The 16,903-nt window shown below is 39.7% G+C and overlaps 1 protein-coding gene across 1 annotated transcript in view; it reads left to right on the forward strand.

The window, feature by feature from the left end:
• RYR2 (ryanodine receptor 2) overlaps nucleotides 1-16,903 on the forward strand; it is a 238,954-nt gene that overhangs the window by 204,999 nt on the left and 17,052 nt on the right. Inside the window, 11 exon segments of the mRNA XM_033145434.1 lie at nucleotides 5,623-5,703; nucleotides 6,357-6,407; nucleotides 6,410-6,444; nucleotides 7,772-7,900; nucleotides 8,462-8,566; nucleotides 9,636-9,717; nucleotides 11,974-13,274; nucleotides 13,931-13,998; nucleotides 14,516-14,663; nucleotides 15,621-15,738; nucleotides 15,843-15,910. Coding sequence (XP_033001325.1) covers nucleotides 5,623-5,703; nucleotides 6,357-6,407; nucleotides 6,410-6,444; nucleotides 7,772-7,900; nucleotides 8,462-8,566; nucleotides 9,636-9,717; nucleotides 11,974-13,274; nucleotides 13,931-13,998; nucleotides 14,516-14,663; nucleotides 15,621-15,738; nucleotides 15,843-15,910 — 2,186 coding nt within the window.

Raw genomic sequence — 16,903 nt, forward strand, 5'->3', positions numbered from 1 at the left:
CACTTGTTTAAGTTATGAGCTTTTGTTGCAGGTATTTGTTAATACAATTATTTCAGAGAGATCTTGTAACTGGTGGTGTCTCTTTCCACTAACTGTCTCTTTCCACTAGAGAGAAAAAAGAAAATAGCATAGTAAATAAATATGTCAGTTGTTTCCTGTGTACTGCCCCTTCCTCTGCAATATATTTCTCCTGATCCCCTTTCACTATGACCAACTTCATGCTTCATGTTCTTAATACTGGACCCCCCACTGGTAAAAACATTGGTGGTTCTCTACCAGATATGTATCTAATTTGTCTTTGTGATGTAATCAATGTTGCGTTTTCTTTATGTGTTACGTTTTAATTGCTGTGGTTATTATTGGGAAAAGGTTCAAAACCAAGGCATACATTATTGTACATTAAATTACACTACATTTCATTTTACTCCTTATAATCCGTACAACTTTCACATAAATCATGATAAGCTTGAAAGTGCATTTTTCCTCTCCTTTGAACATTTTAGGATAGTTAACACATAATGTTAACTTGATGTCCAAGATACTTGGGTAATGTTTTGAGATGGAAAGTTTTTACTTTCTTACTGATTGTTTTAGTTTTCTCTTGGTAGAGATCTTAGTTTTACGACCCAGACATTGTAGGGGAAGTTTAAGTATTGTTACATGTATAGTAGAAATATATTTTCTAGTCTGATCATAAGCATGTTACCCAGACGTCACAGCCACTGAGGTTAGTGGGATTTACAAGTGTTGTGTTGGAGCCTAAACATGCACAGGGGCAGAGGGAGAGCTGCTTTATGCTATTGCATTGCCTTGCCTCCCAGTTTTAGCCCCATCCCTTTTCTTCCAAGAACTGCTGGGTTCCAGAGCATCACTGATGGCTTCTTGAATGAATCCCATTACAAAATGTTTTTGGTCAACACATGTTCTCCTCTCCCTGCATAGCAACAGTGGATTTAGTGCATGCTGTAGCAAGGAAAAGAACATGTACCGTGTTCAAGAGAACCTGACCTATTTTGTTTGTTTATAATGCTTGCTATTAAATTGGTCAACAAAGTGACTTAGTAGCCAGTATCAAAAGAATGCAGATTTCTTCTAGAAAAGACAAATGTGCAACTTGGGCTGCCTAGGGACTGTTTCATAGGTACGTTATTGTGAGATAAACCCCAGTGTACAGCTGCCACAGGAACTGTTACATCTATAACATATGACAAGGGCCAGATTTGGAATCTTGGAAAGAAAAGAAATAAGCTTGCCTTGCTGGATTGTTACTTTCTCATGTTGCTGGTGAAGCTCATCAATGTGGGATGCAGCACCAACTTGTAGTTGAAGGCAGGAAAGTAATCTTGAATAAAGTAGGCAGCTCCCAAGAGTCCAGTTCACTTTTCTGCCTTCATCAAAATGGTCATGTCCAGTTTGGTGTAGTGGTTAGGAGCGGCAGATTCGTAATCTGGGGAACCGGGTTCGTGTCTGCACTCCTCCACATGCAGCTGCTGGGTGACCTTGGGCTAGTCACACTTCTCTGAAGTCTCTCAGCCCCACTCACCTCACAGAGTGTTTGTTGTGGGGGAGGAAGGGAAAGGAGAATGTTAGCCGCTTTGAGACTCCTTCGGGTAGTAAAAAGCGGGATATCAAATCCAAACTCTTCTTCTTCTTCATTGTGGAGCCCAAACTTTCTTCCCAAGGCATTTGTCCCCAGGGGGGTTGTTTTTAACCTTTCTATGTTCCTGTGCCATTTCTGTGACTTGGCTACCACTGTCCAGGCTTTGTTCATTCCCTTTTACTGTCCACGTCAGTCACACCCCCCCCCATGTTCTTGTCTTCTCAAGTTTATCCTTTCCTGACCCTGCTCTTTATCTTCCTTGTGTGTGCCTTAGAACATAGGCACACACATATCCTCTTGTGTTTTGAACCACACCCTTCATTCCTCCATGACTTTGCTCTTATCCTTCCTTCTCCATCTTGCCCTGTGTTGCTTCTTTGTCGGAAGGAGGAGAGTGTTGGGGGACATCAATTTTCCCAGCCAAAAGAGCCATTCATCTTCCTTAGGAGGAAATGCGTCCTGGTCCACTACACCCTCATGTGTTGAACCACAGGTTTGGCTCTACCCTTCATGCCCTTCCTATACATGGCTGCCATCAAACCAGTCCCTTGAGGTGAGTGTCTCTTCAACATCTACTCCATATTCTTTGTGGTGTTGAAGAGGGACTCAAATTCTTGGACAGTTGTACTTGATCTAAAACTCCGAAATCAATTCAGAATGGAAGCCATCATCTGTAAAGGTAGCCCTGCACCCTGATGACATTTTACTTCAAGAGATCTCAAAGAAACCTGCCTCCATCTCCTGCTCCATCCTAGTACTTAGAAATTGCTTTGTTTACCTTGTGGCCAGCACCACATCCAGTTTCAGGCCCTGAAGCCACAGCAGACACTGTAATTCTCCCAAAGGCACAATCTTCCATTGTCTCCTGACGCAGACAGATGCCACGCCAACAACAACACAACAAGCACTTGGGCATCACCTTGTTCCTTCACTAGACTCCATGAAATTTATTTGTTTGCTTTGAATGAAGTACCATTTGGTAGGAGCGTCCCGCAACAGGTCCTTTACCAATAACCTGCAGCCATATATCCTACCTGATTTGGGGAGCTTTAGACATCCCACATTGATGAAATTCATCACCAAAAATGAGAAAGGACTGTTAGTTCCTACCTGAATATAGTTCTGTGTTGCTGATAGCAGCTCATCAAGACCTCTTTCGTTTCTTGGGTGCTTCCAGTTAGTTCAATTAGTTCCTCCATTCTTTTCCTTTATAGTGGCAGTTTTACCAACAAATTCACTTTTTTCCTCCTCTTATAATGTGAAATATGTATGCTTACGTGTAACAATTTTAAATCAGCCTTCCCCAACCTGGTGATCCCTGGATGCTTTGGGCTACAACCTCATCTGCCACTGGGCAGGAGGAGTGATGGAAGTTATAGTCCAAGAAAGCTAATTGTTAGTAACAAGGAGAGAACAAGACTATGGAGAGATCATTAGTAGTCAGGCATTCAGCACTTTCAAGGGAGTACATACACCACTTTTATTTCTTCCAGACATTACTTTTGTTTAAATACATCTTAATTTCAGATTGTCCATGGCAGTAACATGAAGTCATCTATATGTGTAACAATATCATTTAAATGCAGCATGGGCAATGGCAGTATTTTAGCTAAATAGTTAATGTACAATGAGATTTTTAAAATTTTGAACAGTCTGAATGTTTAACACAAGTTATACAAAATTGTTTTTAAAGGCTTCTAGCCAAGACTGCCAGTTTTCTTTTATATAAGCACAACATATTCCTCTATTGTAGTTTATCTTGCTGTGTCAAAACTAGAGATATGAGCAGTCCTTCAAAAAAGGCTTGTACCCATTCTCTCCATTCATTCATTCATTCAGATCTCCTTTTAAAATAAATTTCCTTTGAGATACCTGTTTAAGAACTCATCAATATTGCTCTTGAACAAGCCTGATGGAGACCCTGTTTGTGAATCATTACATAGATTCTGATAAATTGAAACTTCGTCTATTTATAGATTCAGGTAGGTAGCCGTGTGGACTGAAACAGTCGAAATAAATAAAAAATTGTCCAGTAGCACCTTAAAGGTAAAGATAAAGGAACCCTGGCAGTTAAGTCCAGTCACAGACAACTCTGGGGTTGCGGTGCTCATCTTGCTTTACAGGCCGAGGAAGCTGGCGTTTGTCCACAGACAGTTTTTCCGGGTCATGTGGCAAGCATGACTAAGCCGCTTCTGGCAAACCAGAGCAGTGCACAGAAACGCCGTTTACCTTCCCGCCGGAGTGGTACCTATTTATCTACTTGCACTTTGACGTGCTTTCGAACTAGGTTAGCAGGAGCTGGGACCGAGCAACGGGAGCTCACCCCTTCGTGGGGATTCGAACCGCCGACCTTCTGATCGGCAAGCTCAAGAAGCTCTGTGGTTTAGACCACAGCGCCACCTGCATCCCTTAGAGGACCAACTAAGTTTGTTCTGGGTATAAGAAGTGTGCATGCACACGGAAGCTTATACCCAGAAAACACTTAGTTGGTCTCTAAGGTGCTACTGGATAATGTTTTTAATTTTTTTTATTAATATAGTTATGGCAGGGTTGGGGAACCTCTAATCTGCAGGCTCATTCTTGGCCTGCCATGGGTTCCAATTTGGTCTACAAGGCATTCCCCCCCATACATGCCCTTTGTACATGGCGATGTCAGCTGATGGATGGGAGGGTAGGGTTTAATGCTGCCTTGATGGTTGTTCCATCATGTTTGATGTTCTATTCCTACCTGGAGAGCTGATTCCAGAAAGTGGTGCTAGGAGACTTCTGCTTATCCCCCATAGCATTTGTGATGTGCTGTACTGCAGGATTCATCTTGTGCTTTCAACATCTGCATGGAACCACTGATTGATGTCATCAGAGTTTCACTGTCGGTTGGGCAACAAAATACAATGATACTCAATTCTCTTTACATCAGAGTCAGGTGAGATGTTGGAAGTGCTGAATCACTGTCTGGATGAAGGAGATGGACTGGGTGAAGCTAACAAACTGAAACTCACTTCCAACAAGACAGTGATTCTATTGTGTGTGGTTCAGTCCTGTTCTGGAAGGGTCTGCACTCCAATTTAAATGATCAGGTTGGCAGTCTGAGGAGCACTCATTGATCCCAGCTTTGTTGCTAGAGGTCTAAATGGCCTCAGTAGCATGAACTGCCTTTCACAAGCTAAAGTTGGTGTGCCATTTGTGATCTCTCCTGGATAGAATGAATGACTATAGTTACCCAAGCTTTGTAAACTCAGGTTAGACTACAGAAATGCATTGTATGTGGGGCTGCCTTTGAAACTGTCCAGAGACCAGGCAGTCCAAAACACAGCTGTCATTGTTTCTGTGCACGATTTGAAGTATTGATACACAAAAGCCTTCTGGATGGTGTCACCATCTGAAGTGAGGTGGAACGGCTATAGGGAAGGACTTTTCAGCACCTCGCATGCAGAACTCTGGCATGTAATGTCCTTCGGGTGCTAAGCAAAGACCTTTTTATTTTTATTTTACTTCCCCAAGCTTTTAAACTCTGGTTAATTTTGATGCATCCTGTGATTGTTCTATGCACTGCCTTTCTGTGTTTATTTTTTTAACTGTAAATTGCCCTGGAAATCTTAAATTGAAGGGCAGTATAGAAATGTTTCAAATTAAATGAATGGAGGAATAATTCTGCAGGAGCCTCATTGGGTCAGTAATTGGTAGCTCTATTCCAGAAGCTCGTTTTAGTCACACTTAAAAAAACCAAGATTATATTTCAACTATTAATACAAAGTTCAGAAATTCTAAAATGTTGCCAAGCCCAATGCTACCATATTTCTTTTGAGAGAAATGTATTTTAAATATACATATTTTTCTTATGATAAACAAATACACCTTTCCTGCAAGTGAGTATGGCATATATTTGATTTTGAAAACATGCTTTAAGTCTAGATTCACTTATAATCTATGCATTTTTTTTATATCAATCAGATGAATATGTGAACCTTCAGAGTTACTTTGCAACTTTTCATAATATTTACTGGCATCTGGCTTTTCCACAGGAGAAAAAGTGATGCAAGATGATGAATTTACTTGTGACCTCTTCCGGTTCCTCCAGTTGCTTTGCGAGGGGCACAACTCAGGTTTGTTTAAATAATGCTATTAACTAATCCAGTACCTATAAGTACTCACTGTAAAAGGCTTAACACCTTAATTAATTTTTCCAAATAGTGCTCCAAATAAGTAGACACAGTATGAAGGAAGAATAGTTATGTAAAAAATTGATAGTGCCAAATTTCTTAAACAGTTGAGCTGTGAAAACGAATTAAATGACATCTCTAGAAACATGTTATACAGGAAAAATAAGTGGAGCAACACTGCTTATTTTGTGATTCTTTCATTCCTCTAATTGTAAATGAGCATAACACAGGTCCTTTTTTTTAAGCAGCTAGACAATCTCCCTAATAGCTATGTAGTACTACTTAGTACAAAGTACTACTATTGTAATCAAGAGATGTTCTTCTCCAACGCAAGTGGACAGAAAGTAGAAAATAAAATTTGATCCTCCCGTAATTCAATTCAGTGCTCCTACAATATCAAAAGTCTACCATTTCAAGAATAACTATACTGCACAATCTAGAAAATTAAGCATAATTAAAATGTTTGAAAAAGGAAAATACAGTTTATCAGCAGGAAATATGCTTTAGAAAACATGCATTTTATACTCTGAGAGGAGATTTTAAAGGGATTTAAGACAGGGGCTAATGTTAATTCAATCTTGTTCTATCTTTCCAAGATTTTCAGAATTACTTGAGGACTCAGACTGGTAACAATACAACTGTCAATATTATATATCTACTGTGGATTATTTACTGAGAGTTCAGGTAAAATATAATGCATGTGAATTCTAGTTTGTTGAAAGGAATTGCATCAAAATGCAAAATCGTGTAACATCAAATGTTTGTTTTGCAACTTTTTTAGTTATTTAAAAGTATTTATAAACCTTTTAATGTATTTTATATATATATATATATATAAAACCAGAACCCTATAAGAAAACTTGGAGGAAAGAAATAAAAGCCTCTCCAATCTCTCTTCTTTCAAGAGTATGAAAAAATAAATTCCAATGGGTGGGTGGGGGAGTCAATACAGTGGTACGTCGGGTTACAGACGCTTCAGGTTACAAACGCTTAAGGTTACAGACTCCGCTAACCCAGAAATAGTACCTCGGGTTAAGAGCTTTGCCTCAGGATGAGAACAGAATTCGGGCAGCGGTGGTACGGCGGCAGTGGGAGGCCCCATTAGCTAAAGTGGGATTTCAGGTTAAGAATGGACCTCCGGAACGAATTAAGTACGTAACCAGAGGTACCACTGTATTCCTGTGCTACACTGCTTACCAGCCAACAAGCATGAAGTAATTTTGTACTAGCTTTTCGTGATCCGTAAGTGTGGTCCCTGTACTATTGTTTTTATATGGTTCTTTTAAGCTCTGCTTTATTATATTGCTTTAGTGTTTTTATGTTTTGTACTGTTGCACAACTCTAATATTTTTTTTTAAAAAATATTGAGTACTGTAGCTTATAAATGCTTTTAAATAAAAATCTGGAGAGGAAAAGACCTGTAGCTAGGGAGTTAAATAATACCTTGGTTTTTGTTTGTTTTTAAAATTGTTATAAACAGTCAAACGTCTAAGAACATGATCTTGTTTAATTGCCTCATGCATACTGGTGGCATCCTTCTATAGTTTCCACACCCTCAAAATTGCATGGCGACAAATCTGGTGCATCAAAATTGAGATTCCCCAACTCTCTTCCAATGCCAGCTAGTTGCCCTGCCCCCGTCCATGATCCCTTGCATCTTCCCAAATATGTGAGGCTGCAAAAAGCAGCAAAGGAATCAAGCCCCAGAAAAAAGCTAATGTAAACTAGCAGCTTACTCTGTCCTCTCATGATTTTTAGTTGCAATGGAGTTTCCATTGTCTAGAAGAATTCAGGGAACTGGAATTTAAAATGACATTAGTCAGGGTCATAGTTCTAGGGACTTTCTGAACACTTTGGGTTTTTTAATTTGTCAAATGCAAATTTACTGATGTTATCACTAATGATGATTATTTATTTATTTATTCATTCAGTTAGTTGTCTAATACAAAATAGTCTCTAGTTTCTGAGTTGTGAATTAATGTACTTTGTATATTTCTTCATCCACTTTCAGGAATCAATTAGTGATTTCTATTGGTATTACTCTGGAAAGGATGTTATTGATGAACAAGGACAACGTAATTTCTCTAAAGCAATTCAAGTTGCTAAGCAGGTTTTCAACACTCTTACAGAATATATTCAGGTAACGTTTGAAACAATCCACAAACAAGGTATAAAGTGTCTGCATGTATGGTAGGTAGTAAGAAAGAACATTTGGGGCAATAACTTTTGGCTGCACAATATAACTTCCACTCCCTCTCCTCTCCCACTAGATATATTTGGGGTGGGTGTGTCTTCCAACCCTCTAGAACAAATTTGGGGAGGGTGCAGAGAAAGAAGAGGAGAGGTTCTGTGGTGGAAGCAGAAATCCTCTAGTGGAAGCATTTCATTGGATATTGCCCAGTAACTCTGTTCATATTCTTGTCCAAGTGATTCTTCCCTACAATTAATCCAGTCTCCATCCATTGAAATGGGTGGACAATTTTGTGTATACAAATTATTGTGTATGTGAAGGTGAATGGGAAAGTCATTTTTCACAGGGACCCCATGGGCAAAGCATGCGAGTTTGTTCTCAAAGATGTTTCATTTGTGTAACATTTTCATTAGCCATCCCCACTGCCATGACAGTAATCAGCCAGAGGCAGCTTATGTTACATTTCCTTTTTAACTTCAGTTTTGTTGTTGTTAAAACTTCTTTTTTCAGGGACCATGTACGGGTAACCAGCAGAGTCTGGCGCATAGCAGACTGTGGGACGCTGTTGTTGGTTTTCTTCATGTATTTGCCCATATGCAGATGAAGCTTTCTCAGGTACAATATCTATATATATATATATTAAAAAATTAATTTACTTTAACTTTATTAAAGAAGACAGTCACAGCTTGTAGTATCAAGGAGTACCCGAAGCTACATACCTGGTCTCTCAGGGAGAGTGCTAGCCTGTCGAAAGCAGGCTAACATCCCAATTCCTGAAACTAACCATCACTGGCCAATAGGTCCCTTGTCTTACCAATATTTATCCTCATTTGATTGGTCTTCATTCACCTTCATAAACACTGATCCATGTAGAGTAGCTGAGGTGGGTATCATCCCCTTTCTGCTCATACAGCGATTAATCTGATGACCAGGGAGTGGGAAATTTCATCTTCATCAGAATGCCCATCCCAGCTTTTGTTGTCACCAAAATCAGTGTGTTCTAGGCAGCAAGAAAAATTTCTGGGGCAGTCACATCAGGCCCCTTAAGTGGGAGTTAATGACCTCTGGTGTAAATATTTTTCACTCACACAAGTGTGCCCTGCTGCAGACATATACTGGTAACTGCACTTAACCAGAAATTTGAAGGGGGTCTCACATGCCATCTTATCCCCACCCTCCTTTTTTACACTTTGAATTCCCTTTGTTTCCCTTTCAGCTTTAAACATAGTTCCATGTTACATCTGCACCAATAGAACCATGTTTAACCAGATTCATTCATATTGGGGTTTGGCTAACCTGCTTTCAAATCATGAGTGATACTGAAATGATTGATTTTCATTCTGAAAAATGTTAATTATTTCAAGCCACATTTCAAAGCTATTGTTTGCAATTGGTTCAAATCAACCAATTATTATTGGGAAAACTGAGTTTCTTTTTTAAAGATCTGATCCAAAGAGTCACATGCTGTGTTCCACCTTCCGGCCCCTCCTTTTCCATTCCACCTTCTCCATCACCCAAAAGCTACTCTTGAATTTTCAAAGTGACACAGGGACTTGTAGATGTCACAGTATTATCAGAAACCAGTGAGCCCCCAATTCTAAGCCAGATACCTAGTTTTCTAAATATGATCATAGTTGCTGGGCTAAAAGAACACTGCCATGAATCTTGTATTTTATGTTGACAGGATTCTAGCCAAATTGAATTACTGAAAGAATTAATGGATCTTCAGAAGGATATGGTGGTCATGTTGTTATCTATGTTAGAAGGTAATTTCAAGTTCATTTTAAACCTGTTTTTTCTTTTAAAAAACAAGCAAACCCCCAAACCAAACCTTAATTGACTTTTTTTTCAAATTGCAAAGAGGTTAGAAAAATTGGTGCCAATGGGGAATTTCTTCCTAATACAAATAGCTTCATATGATCTATTTCTGTCACAGCTACATCAAGGGATGAGACTGTTTAAACTCCCCCTTCCTGTCTGCTATGATCCCTGTAATTATCAGCTGCCGCCACCATCCCATAGCTGCTCTTTGCATTTTTGAAAATGTTCTGGTGAAGTACAAAGACACATTTAACATCACCTCTAGTTTGGCTCAGAGAGCATGGAACCTGCTAATGTACTATAGTCTCCAACAAAAGCACAATGTAAAATGTTCAGTTTTACTGTTATTGTGTAAAGGTTGTAGAAAAAACAGTATTTACTAACATAACTTGCTTTTTTTGTTTCTATGGGTTTCAGTTTTATAAAGTCTTCATAAAAGCCTTAAAACAGAATTTATACAAATTTTAATGGATCACATTTTATCCAAATGCACAAATTATTCAAAGCTTGGTTTCTGTTTCTTTTTGTTCATAAGCCCTTTTCTATTTTTCGCCTCTGTATCTTGTGCCTTCTACTACCTGAAATTATTTCAGAATGTTTTTGTTTTATAGCCAGCCAATGTGTACATTATTGGATTAGTGATTTCCCACAAACACAAGTTGCAATGCTTATGAAAAATAAATTGCTTTTACCCACATGCTTTATTTGGTTCCATTCATTAAGGCAGCAGTGGGGAGCTTTTTGTCCCAGCAGACCAGATCCTTATCTGTTTCCAGTCTTACAAGTCAAGTTTGACAGGGGGACGTGACCATCCACTTGTCAATATAACAACAACAACAACAACAACACTTATTATTATTATTATTATTATTATTATTATTAATTTATTTATACCCTGGCCATCTGGCTGAGTTTCCCCAGCCACTCTGGGCGGCCCAATTGAGTGTTAAAAACAATACAGCATTAAATATTAAAAACTTCCCTAAAGAGGGTTGCCTTCAGATGTCTTTTAAAAATAGGATAGCTGCTTATTTCCTTGACATCTGATGGGAGGGCGTTCCACAGGCCGGGCACCACTACCGAGAAGGCCCTCTGTCTGGTTCCCTGTAACTTCACTTCTTGCAATTAAGTAACTGCCAGAAAGCCCTCGGCACTGGATTTGTGTCTGGGCTGAACGATGGGGGTGGAGACACACCTTCAGGTATACAGGACAGAGGCCATTTAGGGCTTTAAAGATCAGCACCAACACTTTGAATTGTGCTTGGAAACATACTGGGAGCCAATGCAGATCTCTCAGGACCAGTGTTATATGGTCCTGGCGGCCACTCCCAGTCACCAGTCCAGCTGTCACATTCTGGATTAATTGCAGTTTCTGGGTCACCTTCAAAGGCAGCTCCACGTAGAGCATATTGCAGTAGTCCAAGTGGGAGATAACTAGAGCATGCATCACCCTGGCAAGACAGTCTGCAGGCAGGTAGGGTCTCAGCCTGCATACCAGATGGAGCTGGTAGACAGCTGCCCTGGACACAGAATTAACCTGTGCCTTCATGGACAGCTGTAAGTCCAAAATGACTCCCAGGCTGCACACCTGGACCTTCAGGGGCACAGTTACCCCATTCAGAGTAACTGCCACACCCTGATGTCACATATGGCAGCAGATGGGCATGGCTAGGGGAAAACAGCCTGGTAAGCCAAATTGGGACCCATACTGGGCCAAATTTGGTCTGTGGTTAGAGGTTCCTCACCCCTGCTTTAAAGTAAGGCGACAGCCATATTCACTATTGACCCGCATGTAATCCTGTCTGTAAATGAACACTGGAGATATTTCAGTAAACAGGAAATCTGGCTAAATGCTAAAGAAGTAAAGGCCTAAATCCAACACAGAGTTAAGCATCCTTAAGCAAATTGATTTCAGTGGGCTTAAGCAAGCTTAACACTTGGTTGTATTCAGCCCATGATGTTTAAGCAATCTTTTAAGGCTTTTATAACAAAAACGTATGGAATGTTACAAGCCTGATTATTTTCTCCTAACGTAAATATTGCTCACTCCCTGTATCTATCATCAGTTCAAAATGCTCATCTCTGAAATTCTATCTAGTATTTTTATGATGTCTGGAATAGTTTACAAGGCGTTATATATCTCTAGTTGTTAACTGAGTAAATATTTTAACAAAAATTTCAATGCACTTTTCCACATTCAGGTAATGTTGTGAATGGCACAATCGGCAAGCAGATGGTTGACATGCTAGTGGAATCCTCCAACAATGTAGAAATGATTTTAAAGTTTTTTGATATGTTCCTAAAACTGAAGGATTTAACTTTCTCTGATGCATTCAAAGAATATGATCCTGACGGAAAGGGTATCATTTCAAAAAGAGATTTCCACAAAGCCATGGAGAGCCACAAACACTACACTCAATCTGAAACCGAGTTTTTGCTCTCATGTGCTGAAACAGATGAGAATGAGACTTTGGACTATGAAGAATTTGTGAAACGGTTTCATGAGCCAGCCAAGACATCGGCTTCATGTTGCTGTCCTCCTACAAACTTGTCAGAGCACATGCCTCATGACACTCGGTTGCAGACTTTTCTTGAACTGGCAGATAGTGTTTTGAACTATTTCCAGCCCTTCTTAGGGCGTATAGAGATAATGGGTAGCGCAAAGCGCATTGAACGAGTTTACTTTGAGATAAGCGAATCAAGTAGGACACAGTGGGAAAAACCTCAAGTTAAAGAATCAAAGAGACAGTTTATATTTGATGTAGTAAATGAAGGAGGGGAAAAGGAAAAAATGGAGCTTTTTGTTAATTTTTGTGAGGACACCATATTTGAAATGCAATTGGCAGCTCAGATCTCTGAATCAGATTTGAATGAGAGGTCTGCAAATAAAGAAGAAAATGAGAACGAGAAACCTGAGGAGCGGGATCCCAGAATGGGCTTCTTCTCTCTAGTAACTGTTAAATCAGCTTTAGTAGCTCTCAGGTATAACATAATGACACTCATGAAAGTGCTAAGCATGAAAAGTATCAAGAAGCAGATGAAGAAGATGAAGAAGATGACCATGAAAGACATGGCAATGGCTTTTTTCTCCTCATATTGGAGCATTTTAATGGGCTTAATGCATTTCGTATCAAGTGTCTTCCGAGGCTTCTTTCAAATCATGTACAGTTTGCTGCTTGGAGGAAGCCTAGTTGAAGGGGCTAAGAAAATCAAGGTAGCTGAACTCTTAGCCAACATGCCTGACCCTACTCAAGATGAGGTGCGTGGTGAAGGGGAAGAAGCAGAAAGAAAGCCAACAGAAGCTCCTCTCCCTGCAGAAGATCTGACCGATCTCAAAGCTTTGTCAGAAGATACTGACCTCCTCTCTGACATATTTGGCTTGGATTTAAAAAGAGAGGGAGGACAATATAAACTAATCCCACATAATCCAAACGCAGGCCTAAGTGACTTGCTGAGCAGTCCTTCTTTACTCCCCTTACCTGATGTGCAAGAAAAAATACAGGTACACACTATAATTTGTATGTCTATACTGTTTAAATCTGGCTTTTAGACTTATAAATCAGCACATCATGCATATTGATACCATTTTTCAATGGATTAACAACTACAGAGTATTCTCTCTAGAGAGGCATGCCTGGCACCATCACTATTTATTTTTTGAACTTTAATTTTCTGTCATATCTTAGTTGGGTTGGTTGTGCTGAATCTGTGAACCGCCCTGAGACCTCCGGGTATAGGGCGATATATAAATTAAATGAATGATTGAATGATGATTGAATGAATGAATAAATACTCTTCTGTACATATCACTGAACATTATAGGTCACTTTTACTATTGTTTCTAACGTTGGTTTGTGTAAGTTGCTTTCACCTTTTGTGAAAAATACAATTAACAACAACAATATTGAGCAAGGAAAACTTTCATCTTTCTAAAGTGACATGGTTAGAGTTCCTCATCTGCTTATAATTGGTTTGAGTTTTAAATAGAAAACAATATTTTCAAGTAAATAGGAGTGTTCTCCTTTTCTATTCAACATGAACATTAGTATATTTTAAATGACATATTCAAGGCTATAGTGCAGGGTTTGGGTGGGGTTTTTAAAAACATAACTTGAAATTAGTGCATTGCCATAATTGTTTCTTCCTTATTTGTTGAAGGACCAGAAGGTGAATGAAGATGAAAAGGATGAGAAGGAAGAAACTAAATTTGTACCTGAAAAAGCAGAGTATGTGTCAATATTTCTAGCATTTTTTAATCCACTTATGAATATTGTAGTCTTAAATGCACTTGGAAGCAAACACATTGAAATCAATGACAACTCAGTTGTATTTATGTCCTTATCTCCTAACAGCTCAGTTATATAGAGGAGTACAGTGATCACTTTAGCAATCATTGTTATAAAGTGTTTTACATCCTGTGTGCTTCAATGTGAATTAATTATATTGTAATTGCTTTGTAAAGACCTTTCCCTTTTTAACCCACATTTATTTTCTTCCCAATGTGTTAAATCCATTATAAGTTTCTTGTATCTTAAGGGCTTTTATAAGTCCTTATCCATTATACATTCCCTAAATGCCCTTTCCAGCTGTGATCATTTCACATACAGTAAGTACTTGAAAGGGGACCCAGTCTTCTTTAAAGTGCCCATGAAACATGTGATTGACACAGCTTGTTTCTTTTTCCAATGAGAGATTATATTTTAATTAATAGAGTGTGACTCACAATAAGATTTATGCTTTTAGGGGAGAAGATGGAGAAAAGGAAGAGAAAGCAAAAGAAGATAAAGCAAAGCAGAAACAGAGGCAGCGTCACAAACATAGGCATGGTGAACCAGAAACACAGGAATCGGCCTTCTGGAAGAAAATTATTGCATACCAGCAGAAACTTCTTGTAAGTGGAATAAGTCATCTCTGAAGAGCAGGGAAAGCAATTTCCCTCCTCATTGCAGCACTGGGGGGAGGGACCTCTCCTCCAGGCCTACCTCTGTGATGTAGAGGAGCCTGCCCCCTCCTGCTGATGGGCATAGATCAGCAGAGAAGGGGGTGGTATGTGTGCTACCTGTGTGTCTGGGACCACTTTGGCAATGACCACTTTTGTTCTGGCCACACCCATTACTAGCATGTGGTCCTCTGAGGGTTGATCAGCAGCCCTTAGGCCAAAAAAGATTAGCCACCCCTGCTTTATCCGATCATGGTTAAAAGACACAAAATCATGACTCACTTGGATTATGTGAATTCCTTAACGAACACTGAAGTCCACTAGTAAATCACTGAGGATGATCTTTAATCTATAAACACGTCTTCCTGTGATGTAATATTTAGGCCTAATATGGCTTGAGGACCAAACTAAATGTAACACAGATTTTCATGAGATAGCCAATGGGGAAGGAGCTGTAAAAACTGCTTTGGGAGTAGAAAAGAGACAAGGAAAATGGGACACACCATTACTTCCACTTGCTATTTGCCCTTTCCAGATTATCTTTCCAGTTGCTTATCCCTTGAGATCACAAACATGTTTAGCAAACATACAAATATGATTGGAAATAGAAAACTGAGTGTGTTCGAACACTTACCATATTTACTCTAGTCTAACACGCCCTTGAATCAAATGCATACCTCAATTTTCAAAACCTTGAAACCCAAAAAAGTATTCGCTGACAAATGTAAATGTGCCATCGAATCTAATGCACACCTTAATTTTTGCAAGGTAATATGGTAAAAAAAGGTGAACATTAGAATTGAGTAAATGCGGTAATTTCTTTCAATATCACATTCTGTAGGTTAACTGAGCTAAATTATTCAAATGTAAGTATTTAGTGCATTTAACATTTATTATTTTGTCTTTCAGAACTATTTTGCTCGGAATTTCTACAATATGAGGATGCTGGCTTTGTTTGTTGCATTTGCCATTAATTTCATTCTGCTCTTCTATAAGGTAACTCCTTCAAGTTTTCATCCACTGATGTGTAAAAAATTAAAATGAAAGTACACATATACACAAAAAGCAAAAACGTATACAAAAGCATACATATGCACAAAAAGTAAACACATACACTTTCTTGTTCTTCAGCCTTCCTGGGTGATCCCAGCATATCAACACAATCTGAGCTGAAAACTGACATTTTAGGAGCAAAAAAGGTTACATAGCCTATCACTGTATGACACACACAAACACAAATCTAGTTCAGTGTTGTCTTTACTGACCATCAGTGATTCTTCCAGAGAGGGTTTGCCCTTGCCAGGAGATGTCAGAGATTGAACCTGGGGCTTTCTGCATCCAAAGCATGTACTTCACCACTAAGCTATGGGTCACCCCCAAAAGAGCACATGGTCTTTTGTGGGGGGGGAGAGAAAGAAAGAACACACAGACCGGGGGTGGTGGTGCAGGGATGAGGTGGGGGTGACTGGCTAAATACCCTCCAGCCGCAGAGTAGCTTCCACCTACAGCCAACCCCTCCCAGCTTCCACACACGTTGCCCAGCAGCAACAATAACAATAGCTTCCGCCTCTGGGGCTGATCGCTCAGTCCCCAACATCCTATGGCTTGGGTGCTTGCTCCATTCTGCTTCCAGCCTTGACTAAAGCTCTTCCACAATGCTCTTCTTTCTGAAACTGATTGCTCCTGCCTGCATATTCTTCCCTCAGCAGCTTCTGCTCCAGGAAAGGTGAATGCCCATTGGTCTCCGCCTTCCCTTCCTCCTTATCTCTCTCCCCACCCCCAGTCCTCCATTCCCAGGTGCTCGGAGTCACTGCTCTGATGCTCACTAGGCGCAAGACTAAATGTTGCCACACGTAAACAAAAACAACAGGCAGGATTTTTTATGCTGAAAAAGAGGACATATCTGGCAGAACCGGAGTATGGCGACCCTAATGTTGTTGCTGAAATTGAAATTTTGTGTATACTCTCTCCTCTCTACATGGCTTAACAGAAAACCATGGACCTAGAGTGAACCCACAGTCTTATGGTAAATGAATAGTGATTCCTGCCTTCAGCCATGAGAGGGAGATCTAGTCCCACCTGAGCTGATCTTTACATGCACCTAGAAGTGCCCTTCATGGTATGACAAATGTCTTTTCTGTTTTCAGCCTCTCCAGGAGGGCATTCAATCCACCTCTTCTTTCCTGGAACTA

This window comes from Lacerta agilis, chromosome 3 (genome assembly GCF_009819535.1).
Source record: "Lacerta agilis isolate rLacAgi1 chromosome 3, rLacAgi1.pri, whole genome shotgun sequence".
Lineage (NCBI taxonomy): Eukaryota > Metazoa > Chordata > Lepidosauria > Squamata > Lacertidae > Lacerta > Lacerta agilis.